Source organism: Nerophis ophidion, linkage group LG24, assembly GCF_033978795.1.
Source record: "Nerophis ophidion isolate RoL-2023_Sa linkage group LG24, RoL_Noph_v1.0, whole genome shotgun sequence".
Classification (NCBI taxonomy): Eukaryota; Metazoa; Chordata; class Actinopteri; order Syngnathiformes; family Syngnathidae; genus Nerophis; species Nerophis ophidion.
Window position 1 is genome coordinate 34126108 of NC_084634.1, and position 14990 is coordinate 34141097.

Sequence of the window (14990 nt, forward strand, 5' to 3'; positions counted from 1 at the left end):
CCCGAAAGGGAATAAGCGGTTGGAAATGGATGGGAGTACTTGAAAGTATGCCAAGGGGTACGTAAGATTTTTTTTAAAATAGCAACAATTCAAAAATCCTTTATAAATACCTTTTATTGAATAATACTTCAACAAAATATGAATGTAAGTTCATAAACTGTGAAAACAAATGCAACAATGCAATATTCAGTGTTGACAGCTTGATTTTTTTTGTGGACATGTTCCATAAATATTGATGTTAAAGATTTCTTTTTTGTGAAGAAATGTTTAGAATTAAGTTGATGAATCCAGATGGATCTCTATTACAATCCCCAAAGAGGGCACTTTAAGTTGATGATTACTTCTATGTGTAGAAATCTTTGTTTATAATTGAATCACTTGTTTATTTTTCAACAACTTTTTAGTTATTTTGAAATCTTTTTCCAAATAGTTCAAGAAAGACCACTACAAATGAGCAATATTTTGCACTGTTATACAATTTAATAAATCAGAAACTGATGACATAGTGCTGTATTTTACTTCTTTATCTCTTTTTTTCAACCAAAAATGCTTTGCTCTGATTAGGGGGTACTTGAATTAAAAAAAAAAAAAATGCTCACAGGGGGTACATCACTGAAAAAAGGTTCAGAACCACGGTCCTAGATCACATGTGTCAAACTCAAGTTCCGGGGGCCAGTTCTTGCCCGCCACGTCATTTTAAATGGCCCGCGAAAGCCTGGAAAAAATGGGTTTCAATAAAATATATATATTTTTTTATTTCTTTACTAAATGCATTCGTTCTTTCAATTTTCAACTTTAATATTACCTGATCATGCCATTTAAATTATTATATACTAGAGATGTCTGATAATATGCACCTGCCTTATCCCAATAAACATCGGTTCAGTATTTTAAAATAAAAGTGTTTGATTGCGAAAATGCAACGGGTTCATCAGACCCACAAACGCTGGCTGAGTAACAATGTGAATGTTTTTCTGCATCCCACAGGGATTATTCTTTTGTTTTTCTGCACCTGTGGTTCCCACACAAGGTTGCAAGATTGTTTGTCAACGCTGTCTGCTCTCATTTTCTCGCACATTTGACCCTCTGATGTCTGTGTACCTACACTCTGTCCTCCTCCTGTCCAGGCCTGGTGTGTGTGTGTGTGTGTGTGTGTGTGTGTGTGGTACACAGAACATCAATTTCCACACTTCTATTAGACCCGGACATCTTATATGTTATAGAAATGTGTGTGTAGGGGGGTGTATGGTGTGTGGTCATTAAATATGTATTCTGATATATGTTCTTCACAGAAAATGAGCCAAAGTCAGCGAGTCTCAGTTTGAAAAATTAATGAATTGTATCATTTTTCTTTTAATAAGAAATGAAAACGGGTCCCACAGACCGAAACACCACACAAGGGTTAAATTCGCAATTTACCTTGTAGATTACCTTATAGCCTTAAGTCTCAAATTGTTTACAACTCGAAGCTTCGCTATTTACATGATATCGAATAGCAACGTCTTTTATTGTCAATATACAAACCCCGTTTCCATATGAGTTGGGAAATTGTGTTAGATGTAAATATAAACGGAATATTATTATTTGCAAATCCTTTTCAACCCATATTCAATTGAATGCACTACAAAGACAAGATATTTGATGTTCAAACTCATAAAAAAAAAAATGTCTTTGCAAATAATAATTAACTTAGAATTTCATGGCTGCAACACGTGCTAAAGTAGTTGGGAAAGGGCATGTTCACCAATGTGTTACATCATATTTTCTTTTAACACTCAATAAAAGTTTGGGAACAGAGGAAACTAATTGTTGAAGCTTTGAAAGTGGAATTCTTTCTTGTTTTATGGAGAGCTTTAGTCGTTCAACAGTCCAGGGTCTCCGCTGTCGTATTTTACGCTTCAAAATGCGCCACACATTTTCGATTGGAGACATATCTGGACTGCAGGCGGGCCAGGAAATACCCACACTCTTTTACTACGAAGCCACGCTGTTGTAACACGTGGCTTGGCATTGTTTTGCTGAAATAAGCAGGGGCGTCCATGATAACGTTGCTTGGATGACAACGTATGTTGCTCCAAAACCTGTATGGATCGTTCAGCATTAATGGTGCCTTCACAGATGTGTAAGTTACCCATGCCTTGGGCACTAATACACCCCCGTACTATCACAGATGCTGGCTTTTGAACTTTGCGCCTATAACAATCCGGATGGTTATTTTCGTCTTTGTTCCGGAGATCACCACGTGCACAATTCCCAAATATCATTTGAAATGTGGACTTGTCAGACCACAGAACACTTTACCACTTTGCATCAGTCCATCTTAGATGAGCCCAACGAAGCCGGCGGTTTTCCTTGGTGTTGTTGATAAATGGCTTTCGCTTTGCATAGTAGAGTTTTAACTTGCCCTTACAGATGTAGCGACTAACTTTAGTTACTGACATGGGTTTTATGAAGAGTTCCTGAGCCCATGTGGTGATATCCTTTACACAATGATGCCGGTTTTTAACGCAGTACCGCCTGAGGGATCAAAGGTCCGTATTATCATCGCTTACGTGCAGTGATCTCTCCAGATTTTCTGAACCTTTTGATAATTTCACGGACCGTAGATGGTAAAATCCCTAAATTCCTTCCTTGCAATAGCTCGTTGAGAAATGTTATTCTAAAACTGTTCGACAATTTGCTTACAAATTGGTGACCCTCGCCCCATCTTTGTTTGTGAATTACTTAGCATTTCATGGAAGCTGCTTTTATACCCAATCATGGCACCCACCTGTTCCCAATTAGCCTGCACACCTGTGGGATGTTCCAAACAAGTGTTTGATGAAACTTCCTCAACTTTATCAGTATCTATTGCCACCTTTCCCCCATTTTGTCACGTGTTGCTGGCATCAAATTCTAAAGTTAATGATTATTTGCCCTAAAAAATGTTTATCAGTTTTAACATCAAATATGTTGTCTTTGTAGCATATTCAACTGAATATGGGTTGAAAATGATTTGCAAATCATTGTATTCTGTTTATATTTACATCTAACACAATTTCCCAACTCATATGGAAACGGGTTTTGTACATCTAACAACTCAGCCTCTCAAAGCAAGCTGTTTTAAAAGAGACCAAAAAACGTGACTCGAAAATAGGTCTTTAAAACTTAAATGCAAATTGTTCACCAGAGAATAACCATTACATGTTATGTGGACCACAGGGAGGTGTTTTAAATGTAGAAAAAAAAATCCTTTAAGTAGCAACATACAGTATATACTTAGGTTGTTCGGGTTCTTGGTATTAGTATTGTACCGTTATACAAATGAATCATATTCAGTGCTATACCGCCTTTAAAAACTACCGGTCTCCCAAACCTTGTGACTTTCATACGTTGTCAATATTCAGTGTTTTATTGTTCATAGAATAATGTCAAATTCCATTACGTCTGTCATAACAATTTTAGCATTCAATCAGACATTATTGTCAGGTTTTGTATGAGTGTTCTGAAAAATAGACATACCGGCCCCCAAACACATTTTTTTTTCTGTAAATTTGGCCCCCGAGTCCAAATAATTGCCCAGGCCTGCACTAGATGATATAATATACACACACTGCCAACTCCATCCATCATCCATCCATCATCTTCCGCTTATCCGAGGTCGGGTCGCGGGGGCAACAGCCTAAGCAGGGAAACCCAGACTTCCCTCTCCCCAGCCACTTCGTCTAGCTCTTCCCGGGGGATCCCGAGGCGTTCCCAGGCCAGCCGGGAGACATAGTCTTCCCAACGTTTCCTGGGTCTTCCCCGTGGCCTCCTACCGGTTGGACGTGCCCTAAACACCTCCCTCGGGAGGCGTTCGGGTGGCATCCTGACCAGATGCCCGAACCACCTCATCTGGCTCCTCTCCATGTGAAGGAGCAGCGGCTTTACTTTGAGTTCCTCCCGGATGGCAGAGCTTCTCACCCTATCTCTAAGGGAGAGACCCAAACTCATTTTGGCCGCTTGTACCCGTGATCTTATCCTTTCGGTCATGACCCAAAGCTCATGACCATAGGTGAGGATGGGAACGTAGATCGACCGGTAAATTGAGAGCTTTGCCTTCCGGCTCAGCTCCTTCTTCACCACAACGGATCGGTACAACGTCCGCATTACTGAAGACGCCGTACCGATCCGCCTGTCGATCTCACAATCCACTCTTCCCCCACTCGTGAACAAGACTCCTAGGTACTTGAACTCCTCCACTTGGGGCAGGGTCTCCTCCCCAACCCGGAGATGGCACTCCACCCTTTTCCGGGCGAGAACCATGGACTCGGACTTGGAGGTGCTGATTCTCATTCCGGTCGCTTCACACTCGGCTGCGAACCGATCCAGCGAGAGCTGAAGATCCCGGTCAGATGAAGCCATCAGGACCACATCATCTGCAAAAAGCAGAGACCTAAGCCTGCGGTCACCAAACCAGAACCCCTCAACGCCTTGACTGCGCCTAGAAATTCTGTCCATAAAAGTTATGAACAGAATCGGTGACAAAAGACAGCCTTGGCGGAGTCCAACCTCTCAGTCATTTTTGAAAATTAGGTCACTTTGCCAATCTTGTGTTCTTTACATCAGTGTTTTTCAACTAGTGCACCGTGGGAAATTATGTAATTTCACCTAATTGGGTTAAAAATATTCTTTGCAAACCAGTAAATATTGTACGTGCTGTCAACTTCCATATCAGTTCGTGGCAGTAAGTAGCTAATGGCTATGTAGACGCCAGGAGCAGGATTTGTCACGATCACAATATGCAGATGACAGCGGGAGGCAGGGTGCAGGTAAAAAGGTATCTAAAGCTTAAACCAAAAATAAACAAAAGGCATTGAAGCTTAGGGATGGCTATGCAAAACTGGCTGTAAAGTCAACAAACAGAATGCTGGACGACAGCAAAGACTTGCGGCGCGCGGAGCAGACGGCGTCCACAAAGCACGTCTCTACATGACATGACAATCAACAACTAAATACGAGTGCCAGACGGGAACTAAAACGCTACACACAGGAAAATACTCAAAATAAGTCAGTACACCTACTTTGAGACGAGCTATAGTGATGCATGGTTGGTTATGGTTTGAATTTTTATCCCAAAATTGCGAGAACGACTTTTTACTGTCAATATCGGGTGCTGAGTTTAATTTTTTAATGTTTTCTGTTGATGGTGTGCCTTGGGATTTTTTCAATGAAAAGGTTGAAAAACACTGCTTTGCATACACATGATAAATTGTTCATACGTTGTTGGCGTTTAGAAGCGGACGGCATAGCTCGGTTGGTAGACTGGCCGTGCCAGCAACTTGAGGGTTGCAGGTTCGATTCCCGCTTCCGCCATGCTAGTCACTGCCGTTGTGTCCTTGGGCAAGACACTTTACCCACCTGCTCCCAGTGCCACCCACACTGGTTTAAATGTGACTTAGATATTGGGTTTCACTATGTAAAGCGCTTTGAGTTACTAGAGAAAAGCGGTATATGAATATAATTCACTTCACATATTTCAAAGAATAACAAAACTGTAAAAATGGATCACATTCGCGTTATTGGTGCTCATATATATATATTTTTTTACACAACATTCCATTTTCAGTGGTTCATGCAGATGTTTGTGAAAAGCGGTTGCTTTAACAAGCTCTACCTTGTGACTCTGAACAGGATAAGCAGTACAAACATGGATTGATAGATAGTAGTTGTTGGTATGTGATGCTTTTTAAAAACACATACAGTACAGGCCAAACATTTGGACACACCTTGTCATTCGCAACACAACTGATGATGAAGCCAGAAATTCCACTTATCAACCCTGATAAGGCACACCTGGGAAGTGGAAACCATTTCAGGTGACTACCTCTTGAAGCTCATGGAGAGAATGCCAAGAGTGTGCAAAGCAGTAATCAGAGCAAAAGTGGTGGCTATTTTGAAGAAACTAGAATTTAAAACTTTTTTGGAGGTTTAGTACATAACTCCACATGTGTTCATTCGTAGTTCTGATGCCTTCAGTGACAATCTACAATGTAAATAGTCATGCACTGCAAAGACTGAAATCTAAGGAAGATGAAATATCTCAAATTGTCATGTCTGTTGATCATGTTTTTGTTTGGCCATGTGCTGTTTGTCTTTAAGACACTCAGTTCCTGCTTTTTCACTCTTGTTTTGTCACCATAGCAACCATTAGTTTCACCTGTGTCGCATTCGAAGTCCGCACCTGTTTTCACTAACCATGTCTATTATTTAAACCGAAAGTTGCCAGGAAGTCAGCTGGTGACTTTATCTCTCGTCACTTCATGCCATGCTACCTCTTGTCACTCATGACGATCCATAGTTTTGCTTCTTGCCGAGTCACGTAATTTTTGTTTATTAATGCCACAGTTAGTGTCTTTTTTTTCCATAGTTCTGCCCTTGTGCTAGTTTTTGTTTTCATAGCCAAGTTTTGTACCTCTGCCCTTGTGCGCGCCTTCTGTTTATTCCTTGTACTAGTGTTAAAATATTCCTTGTATTAGTGTTAAAATAAGATGTATATATATATATAATAAAGATGTCATTACGTTCAAGCCTTGCCCGCTCCAACTTTCCTTTGCTTCCCGGAAAAACAAACCCCAAAGTCCACGTTTTGACAGAAAGTCGCCAGCCGACTTCCAGGCAACTTTCGGTTTAAATAGTAGACATGATTAGTGAAAAGAGGTCTGGACTCCAAATGTGACACAGGTTAAACTAATGGTTGCTATGGTGACAAAACGAGTGAAAAAGCAGGAACTGAGTGTCCAAAAAACAAACAGCACATGGCCAAACAAAAACATGATCAACAGACATGACACAAATAAGGGTGATATTTGCTTATTTTCTGTTTAATAAGATAATTCTTCTTCTCTAATGAGATTTTATGTTAGTCTTTTACTTGTTTTAAGTGTTTTGGTTCTAAATGATCTAAGTAACAAGCATTTTATTTGAACTAAGCAAAATTATCTGCCAATAGAACAAGAAAATTCGGCATGTCAAGACTTTCCAAAACAAGTAAAAATAGCTAAACTCAATGAACCCAAAAATACCTTAAAATAAGTATATTCTCACTAAAAACATGTGCACTTTTCTTGGTAGAAAAAAAAAAAAAAGACCTTTTTTTGTTATAATACGCCGCCCGGATCATATATTGTTTTGATTTTTTTTTGTCCTTTTGTGTTTCCTGTTTGTTTTTGGACTCTTCTGATCCCTGGTTTGGCTCTTCCTGGTTTTGTCTTGTTGCCATGGTTTCACATTTGTTCCACCTGCTCTTGTTTTTGACGCACACCAGTGTTTTGATTATTGCTTTAGTATTTAAGCCTGCCTTCGACCTCAGTTCCGTCACGATCCGTTTGCTCCATGCAACAATCACGTTGGTTTATCTATGTCTTTGTATCTTTGCTAAGTAGCTCCCTAGCTTTTCTTGCACTCGGCACGCTATTTTTGAACTCTTGGACTGCATGCTAATTAGCGTTAGCTTCTCGTGCGTTCGGCACGCCTTTTCTTTTGGCGGTTTTGTATCAGTGTTACTTTATTTTTTTGTTTTAAACCAAGCTCCCACCTGCAATTCCTGCCTGTTTTGGTCCTCGTGCATCCTGGGGTGACACAACACGCATCCACAATATGTTGAATATGTTGAAAAATATTCTTAAATTAAGTAAATGCTAGTGCCATTATGTTGACATAATGATAAGCGGCATCATGATTTTTTTTTTCATGCTTGAAGAAATAAATTATTACTTTTGCATCAGTTTCAAGCGTGTTTTACTCAATATAGGTCATGGGTGTCAAACTCTGGCCCGCCGTGTAATTTCATTTGGCCCTTGAGGTAATATCAAATTAAGATTAGAGCTTGCCAGCTGGTATTATTCAGCGGCAGTGCCTCTGTAACACCGCATTCACCTACTTGCCAACCCTCACGGTTTTCCCGGGAGACTCCCGTAGTTCAGTGCCGCTCCCCAAAATGGTTAAACAGCTCGCTCCCAATCAAAAGGGACTGGGTTCGCTTTTATATCATAGTTTACTGTGGCAGGTTCTCAATTAAACATTTCATTGGGGCCCGAAATCTCCTTTTAAGAAGACCAAGGATGGCTGGGTGGTCAAAACAGGTATCTCCCAATCAAAGAGGACTGGTTTTAAATCCTAGTCAGTTTGATCAGTAACCAGGAAAGATCCAGTGGGAGGAGTTAAAGTTCACCCGGACAACAATATTGGGGGTGTGTCTTGAAGGCACTACCTTTACATGCGGCTTTAACACACATAAGTGAATGCCACGCATACTTGGTCAACAGCCATACAGGTCACGCTGAGGGTGGCCGTACAAACAACTTTAACACCGTTACAAATATGCGCCACACTGTGAACCCACACCAAACAAGAATGACAAACACATTTTGGGAGAACATCCGCACCGTAACAGAACACAAACACAACAAAAGAAATACCCAGAACCCTTTGCAGCACAAACTCTTCCAGGACGCTTCAATCTACACCCATGCTACCACATTTCATTTGATATGCCATTGATAATTTTTTATTATTACAGTTTGGAACTCTATTTTGCGTGTCACTATAACGTTATATAAGCCTTGCTTATATATGCAAAACTTGTTTGGGTCCCTATTAAAAGGTTAATTGGTTCAACCTTGGCCCGCGGCTTTGTTCAGTTTTAAATTTTGGCCCACTCTGTATTTGAGTTTGACACCCCTGATATAGGTCATCAAATCTCAGCAACAAGCTGTAATATCTTACTGAGATCATCAAGGACCAAAACCCTTAAAACAAGTAAAAAAAATAACATAAAATCTGCTCAAGTGAGAAGAATGATCTTATCAGACAGAAAATAAGCAAATATCAGCCTTATATGAGATATTTAATCTTACTTAGAGTTCATTTTTTGCAGTGTAAATCCCGAGAGTAACAAGCTGTTGACTTGTTGCCTTGCCATTAAGAACAATATACTAGTTTTTAGTATAAGTTTGCTGGTTTCAAAAAATGTAATTTTAACAATGTTTTCAGCATATTGAGCAAAAAGGTCTCTTATTTTTTCCACCAAGAAAAGTGCACTTGTTATTAGTGAAAATATACTTATTTTAAGGTATTTTTGGGTTCATTGAGGTTAGCTTATTTTATTTGTTTTGGAAAAGCCAAATTTTCTTGTTCTATTGGCAGATAATGTTGCTTAGTTCAAGTAAAATACCCATAATTTTTGTATTTTTTTTTCTTGTTTTAGAACACTGACTTTTTGCAGTGGGAAAATATAGAAAACGCATTGAATGAGGAAGTGTGTCCAAACTTTTGGCCTGCACTGTATATTATAGTTCAGGGGTCCGGAACCTTTTTGGCTGTGGGAGCCATGAAAGCCAAATATTTTAAAATGTATTTCTGTGAGAAGTGAAGTGAATTATATTTATATAGCACTTTTCTCTAGTGACTCAAAGCGCTTTTACATAGTGAAACCCAATATCTAAGTTACATTTAAACCAGTGTGGGTGGTACTGGGAGCAGGTGGGTAAAGTGTCTTGCCCAAGGACACAACGGCAGTCACTAGGATGGTGGAAACAGGAATCGAACCTGCAACCCTTTAAGTTGCTGGCACGGCCACTCTACCAACCGAACCAGATCATATTTTTCAACACAACTAAATGCGTGCATTTTTAAAGGCCTACTGAAAGCCACTACTAACAACCACACAGTCTGATAGTTTATACATCAATGATGAAATATTAACATTGCAACACATGCCAATACGGCATTTTTAGTTTACTAAATTGCAATTTTAAATTTCCAGCGGAGTTCCCTGTTGAAAACATCGCGGAATGATAACGCGTGTTTGTGAGGTTATTGGTTGGAAGGGACATTTTAGCCCAGCACCACTTTTCATCACGCAATTACACAGCAATTTGGACATCTGTGTTGCTGAATCTTTTGCAATTTGTTCAATTAATAATGGAGACGTCAAAGAAGAATGCTGTTAGTGGAAAGCGGTGGATTGCAGCTGCCTTTAGCAACCCAAACACAGCTGGTGTTTCTTTGTTTGTTGCGAAGCTTTAACACAGAGCGGTCAAGCGAACATGTTTCTCTACGTCAATCAGCAATTTTTTGGATGGGAAAATTGTGATATTAAGTCGGCTCTTACCGGAGACTTGAGTGGATTACAAGACCTCATCCTGCAGCTCAAAAAGGCAGCTGTGATCTTGGCTCCTCGGCTTCTCTCAGAGACACTGGCGTTCACCGCAGCCATCCGACTGACTTTATAATTTCACTAAAATACTATTAAAACAATGAGCAGATAAGGGATTTTCCAGAATTATCCTAGTAAATGTGTTTAATAACATCTGAATCGCTCCCACTGCCGCCGCCTGGAGCCGTCGCCTTTTCTTCTTTTTTCTAGTGCTTCACTCTAACTTTCCTCATCCACAAATCTTTCATCCTCGCTCAAATTAATGGGGAAATCGCCGCTTTCTCGGTCCGAATTGCTCTTACCGCTGGTGGCTCACATTATAAACAATGTGAGGACGTCAGGAGCTCCACAACCGGTGACGTCACGCGCACATCGTCTGCTACTTCCGGTACAGGCAAGACTTTTTTATTAGCGACCAAAAGTTGCAAACTTTATCGTCGATGTTCAATATCAGCAGCGTCCTACTGACCGTCACCGTCAGCGTCGGGTTCAAAGCGGTGTGGCTTTATTCCTTGTAGCAGTTGGGCCTGGCCGAGTGGTCCTGCCACCCCTACGTCTGCCACAGCGCCTCTCACAGCATCTTCCCTATCTGAAATCGATTCCACTGCACTCTAGTCCTTTGTTTTTTTTTTTTCCTCTAATCCTTCACTCTCACTTTCCTCATCCACGAATATTTCATCCTCGCTCAAATTAATGGGGAAATCGTCGCTTTCTCGGTCCGGATCGCTCTCGCTGCTGGTGGCCATGATTGTAAACAATGTTCAGATGTAAGGAGCTCCACAACCCGTGACGTCACACGCACATCGTCGGCTACTTCCGGTACAGGCAAGGCTTTTTTATCAGCACCAAAAGTTGTGAACTTTATCGTCGATGTCCTCTACTAGATCCTTTCAGCAAAAATATGGCAATATCGCGAAATGATCAAGTATGACACATAGAATGGACCTGCTATCCCCGTTTAAATAAGAACATCTCATTTCAGTAGACCTTTAAAGGTCTGGTCTCTACTTTTTTCCCCAAATACCTGATTGAATATTTCCTGATATCAACTGACCTGCGCAGTCCATCGCGAGCTGTCCGAGGGGAGGGTAGTTACAGCGTTGGGCCAATTCCGAGCAGTACCACACCAGCAGCTCCTGGCCAGCCTGAAGGGGCCTGATAGTGTAGAAGTAGATGTCCAGACCACTCTGGCACGCCACCAGGTTCTGCTCCTCTACGTTGCAGGCCGGGTTCACGTATCGCATCCAGTTGCTCTGCTCCTCATTCAAACCATCCAGGATGTGGTGCAAGGTGCCCTCGCAGAAGACCTGAGCGGGACGCAATCACACATGTGTTCAGCGGTTGATGACTAATCAGCTTTATGACGCGCTCTGAACCCGAAACTATGAAGTCACGGGCCGCCTGAAGCTTTTATGGTAAATGCGATATAATCTCTCTGAGATAGGCGCCGCTGGTCTTTATGGCAAAAAGTAGCACAGGAGGTAAATTTAAGGTGTTCTGTATACACCCTGACTCACTGTATCACAACCTCCTGTGAATAAATCATCATTTCTCAATATTTTAGTTTTTCCTCAAATGTACTCATTTAATCCCTTGCATAGGATAGGATAGGTCTTTATTGTCATTGCACAAGTACAACAAAACTTTGTTTTCTTGCACAAACCTGTTCAGGATTAGACAAACAAACAGTGTACAGCAGGGGTGTCAAACTCAAATACAGAGCGGGCCAAAATTTAAAACTGAACAAAGCCGTGGGCCGAGGTTGAACAAATTAACCCTTTTAATAGGGACCCAAATAAGTTTTGCATTGAATATTGACCAAGCAAGGCTTATTTAACTTTATAGTGACATACAAAATACAGTTTCAAATAATAATTAAAGCTGCAAGCAGCGTTGGTCGGGTCCGCCTTTGGCTGTTGCCGCCGTGTCCCGAGTCCCGATCTTAGTCAGACCTACATAGAAGTTTTCTATTCCATGTCTCTACGACATTTCTAACAGAAGTTACATGCAGTTTTGTCTGTTTTTTTTCCTAGGGGGCGCTAAGTGCAATTTTGATTTTTGGGGTTTGGTTTTTTATTAGATGGCAGTTTTTGCCAGTCCTGATATATGTGTAAAATTTGGTGAGTTTTGAAGCATGTTAAGGGGGTGAAATTATAGATCGGCGATTCTGGATGTTGTTGATAAATGGCTTTCGGTCTGCATAACAGAGCTTTAACTTGCACTTTGAAGCATTTTAAGTGGGTCAAATTACAGCTCAAAGAGGCAAAAACATCATTTTTTAGGAAAATTTGCGCAGGGGTTTTTTGAAGGCGCGTAAAATCAAAACCTGAGAACTTATCAAAACTTTGATCTATACTTTTATTAAAAAGGGTCCAAACTCTCTCCTGTGCGAGTTTGAAACCGAAACAACAAACTCGCTCAGAGGAGATAACTTTTGAAAAAAGGTGACGGTTGTTTACAAAACTTTTATTTTGAAGGGGTAATTTTGAACTTCCTGTTGATTTTTGCCGAAGGATGTCAATTATCTAAATGTAGGTCTAAGTGAGACCTACATAGAAGTTTTTGTTTCATGTCTTTCCGGCATTCCTACCGGAAGTTACAAGCAGTTTTGTTCGTGTTTTCTTCCTGGAAGCAGTTTTTTTCTGTGTTTTATTCAAAAAAAATTCTAGAGCGCAATTTTGAGTTTTAATTATTTTTTTTTTTTCATTAGATCACAATTTCTGCCAGTCCTGATGTGTCTGCCAAGTTTGGTGAGTTTTGAAGCATTTTAAGGGGGTCAAATTACAGCTCAAAGAGGCAAAAATAGCGTTTTTTGCGAAAATTTTGCTTTGAAAGGGTTTTGCAAAGAAATATCAATGGCATATCAAATAAAAACACAAATTTAATGGCTTTTTTGGGCGGCAGGTTTGAGTTGGGGCGGGGTTTGGTGGTAGCGTGGGTGTATATAGTAGCGTCCTGGAAGAGTTAGTGATGCAAGGGGTTCTGGGTATTTGTCCCGTTGTGTTATGTTGTGTTACGGTGCGGATGTTCTCCCGAAATGTGTTGGTCATTCTTCTTTGGTGTGGGTTCACAGTGTGGCGCATATTTGTAACAGTGTTAACCTTGTTTATACGGCAACCCTCAGTGTGACCTGTATGGCTGTTGACCAAGTATGCCTTGCATACACTTGTGTGTGTGTGTATGAGCCGCATATGTTATGTATATTACGCCCCGCCCCCAATATTATTATCCTGGTGGAAATCGGGAGAAATTCGGGAGGGTCACTGAACTTCGGGAGTCTCCCGGGAAAATTGGGAGGGTTGACAAGTTTGAGTATTAGCGGTGAATGTGGTGTTACAGCGGCGGGCCAGCTCTAATGTTAATTTGATATTGCCTCAAGGGCCAAATTACATTACACGGTGGGCCACATTTGGCCCGCGGGCCAGAGTTTGACACCCGTGGTGTACAGGGTTACAAAACAAGAACGCTGATGGGTCGCCATAAGGCGCCCCCGTAAAAGATGGGAAAAAGGTCAACGCTGGGGAAGGGTGAGTAAAAAAATACTAAGGGGGCCCAGTCTGGAGTGGGAAAAAAACTCCATAGCAAAGCACATATGCCTCTCGAGATATCTAGCAATAGAGGGAAGGTAGTTCAAGGTCATGGTGGTAAGCCGCAGCTCTCAGGCACTGACCATCCATTCATCATCACCCCTATGGGATTTGCATCGAGGGCGTTGGTTTGGGGGGGGGGGGGGTATGTGTGGCGTATATTTTTGTAGATGTGTGTAAGCCCGTAGTGTGTCTCTGTTCCGCGGCCTTGATGTATTGCGGTCGCTAGTCCAAAGTCAACAACAACAGGTGTGTGTCCATGAGAAACAAGAAGGGAGTTTGTTCTGTCTTCGCTGCACTGTCCTTCGGGAGAGTCTCGAAGCCAGGGAAACAATCCAAGTTAGAATGATTTTTTTATGCGGGTGGAAATAAAATTTTCTTTTCACTCTAAATTGTCTATGATTGGTCCTCAAAAATTGCGGGGTAGACAGTCCGATGTAATCCACAGTTCTTCCCGCATCCTCCAATCGTTTGTGGCAGCTTTGGGGTACTTTGAAGACTGCCAGCAACGTCCAATTTGTCGTCAAACCAGAGCAACGCTTACTCCGATCAGCAGATGTCCTGTCGTCATCATTCCGAATAGGTGGATATCTTCACGTCCTTGACAGAAAAGGGTCGCCAGGCACTCTCCCAAGAGTTCGTCGTGTGTCCAGCAACAACCGCTTCGTCACCACAGCAGGTTCCCCCAAAACCCAAGATCTTGTCAATTTTGTTGAGGCCAGTTAAATAGTTCCAATGTTTAGATTTGGAGAGCGGTGCAAAAAGAGGGCAACAAGAAAGTTTAAGACAAGACAAAACAAAGAAGCAAGCAGGAGAGAAAAGGGGAGCGTCCACCCTCGATGAGTGCCAGAGAGAAAGGCCTACTGAAAGCCACTACTACCGACCACGCAAGCTCTCAATTTACCGGTCGATCTACGTTCCCATCCTCACCTTGGGTCATGACCGAAAGGATAAGATCACGGGTACAAGCGGCCGAAATGAGTTTGGGGCTCTCCCTTAGAGATAGAGTGAGAAGCTCTGCCATCCGGGAGGAACTCAAAGTAAAGCCGCTGCTCCTCCACATCGAGAGGAGCCAGATGAGGTGGTTCGGGCATCTGGTCAGGATGCCACCCGAACGCCTCCCTAGGTAGGTGTTTAGGGCACGTCCAACCGGTAGGAGGCCACGGGGAAGACCCAGGACACGTTGGGAAGACTATGTCTCCCGGCTGGCCTGGGAACGCCTCGGG

General features: G+C 41.7%; 1 protein-coding gene across 2 annotated transcripts in view; it reads right to left on the reverse strand.

Moving 5' to 3' along the window:
• Positions 1–14990, reverse strand: part of prdm1c (PR domain containing 1c, with ZNF domain) — a 66491-nt gene that overhangs the window by 14778 nt on the left and 36723 nt on the right. For both annotated transcript variants that reach the window (XR_009804039.1, XM_061885867.1), the window contains exon 4: positions 11232–11484. Coding sequence is in view for 1 of the 2 variants with exons in the window: in XM_061885867.1 (XP_061741851.1) it covers positions 11232–11484 (253 nt within the window). In the remaining variant the exon portion in view is untranslated. The remainder of the gene's footprint in view (positions 1–11231; positions 11485–14990) is intronic.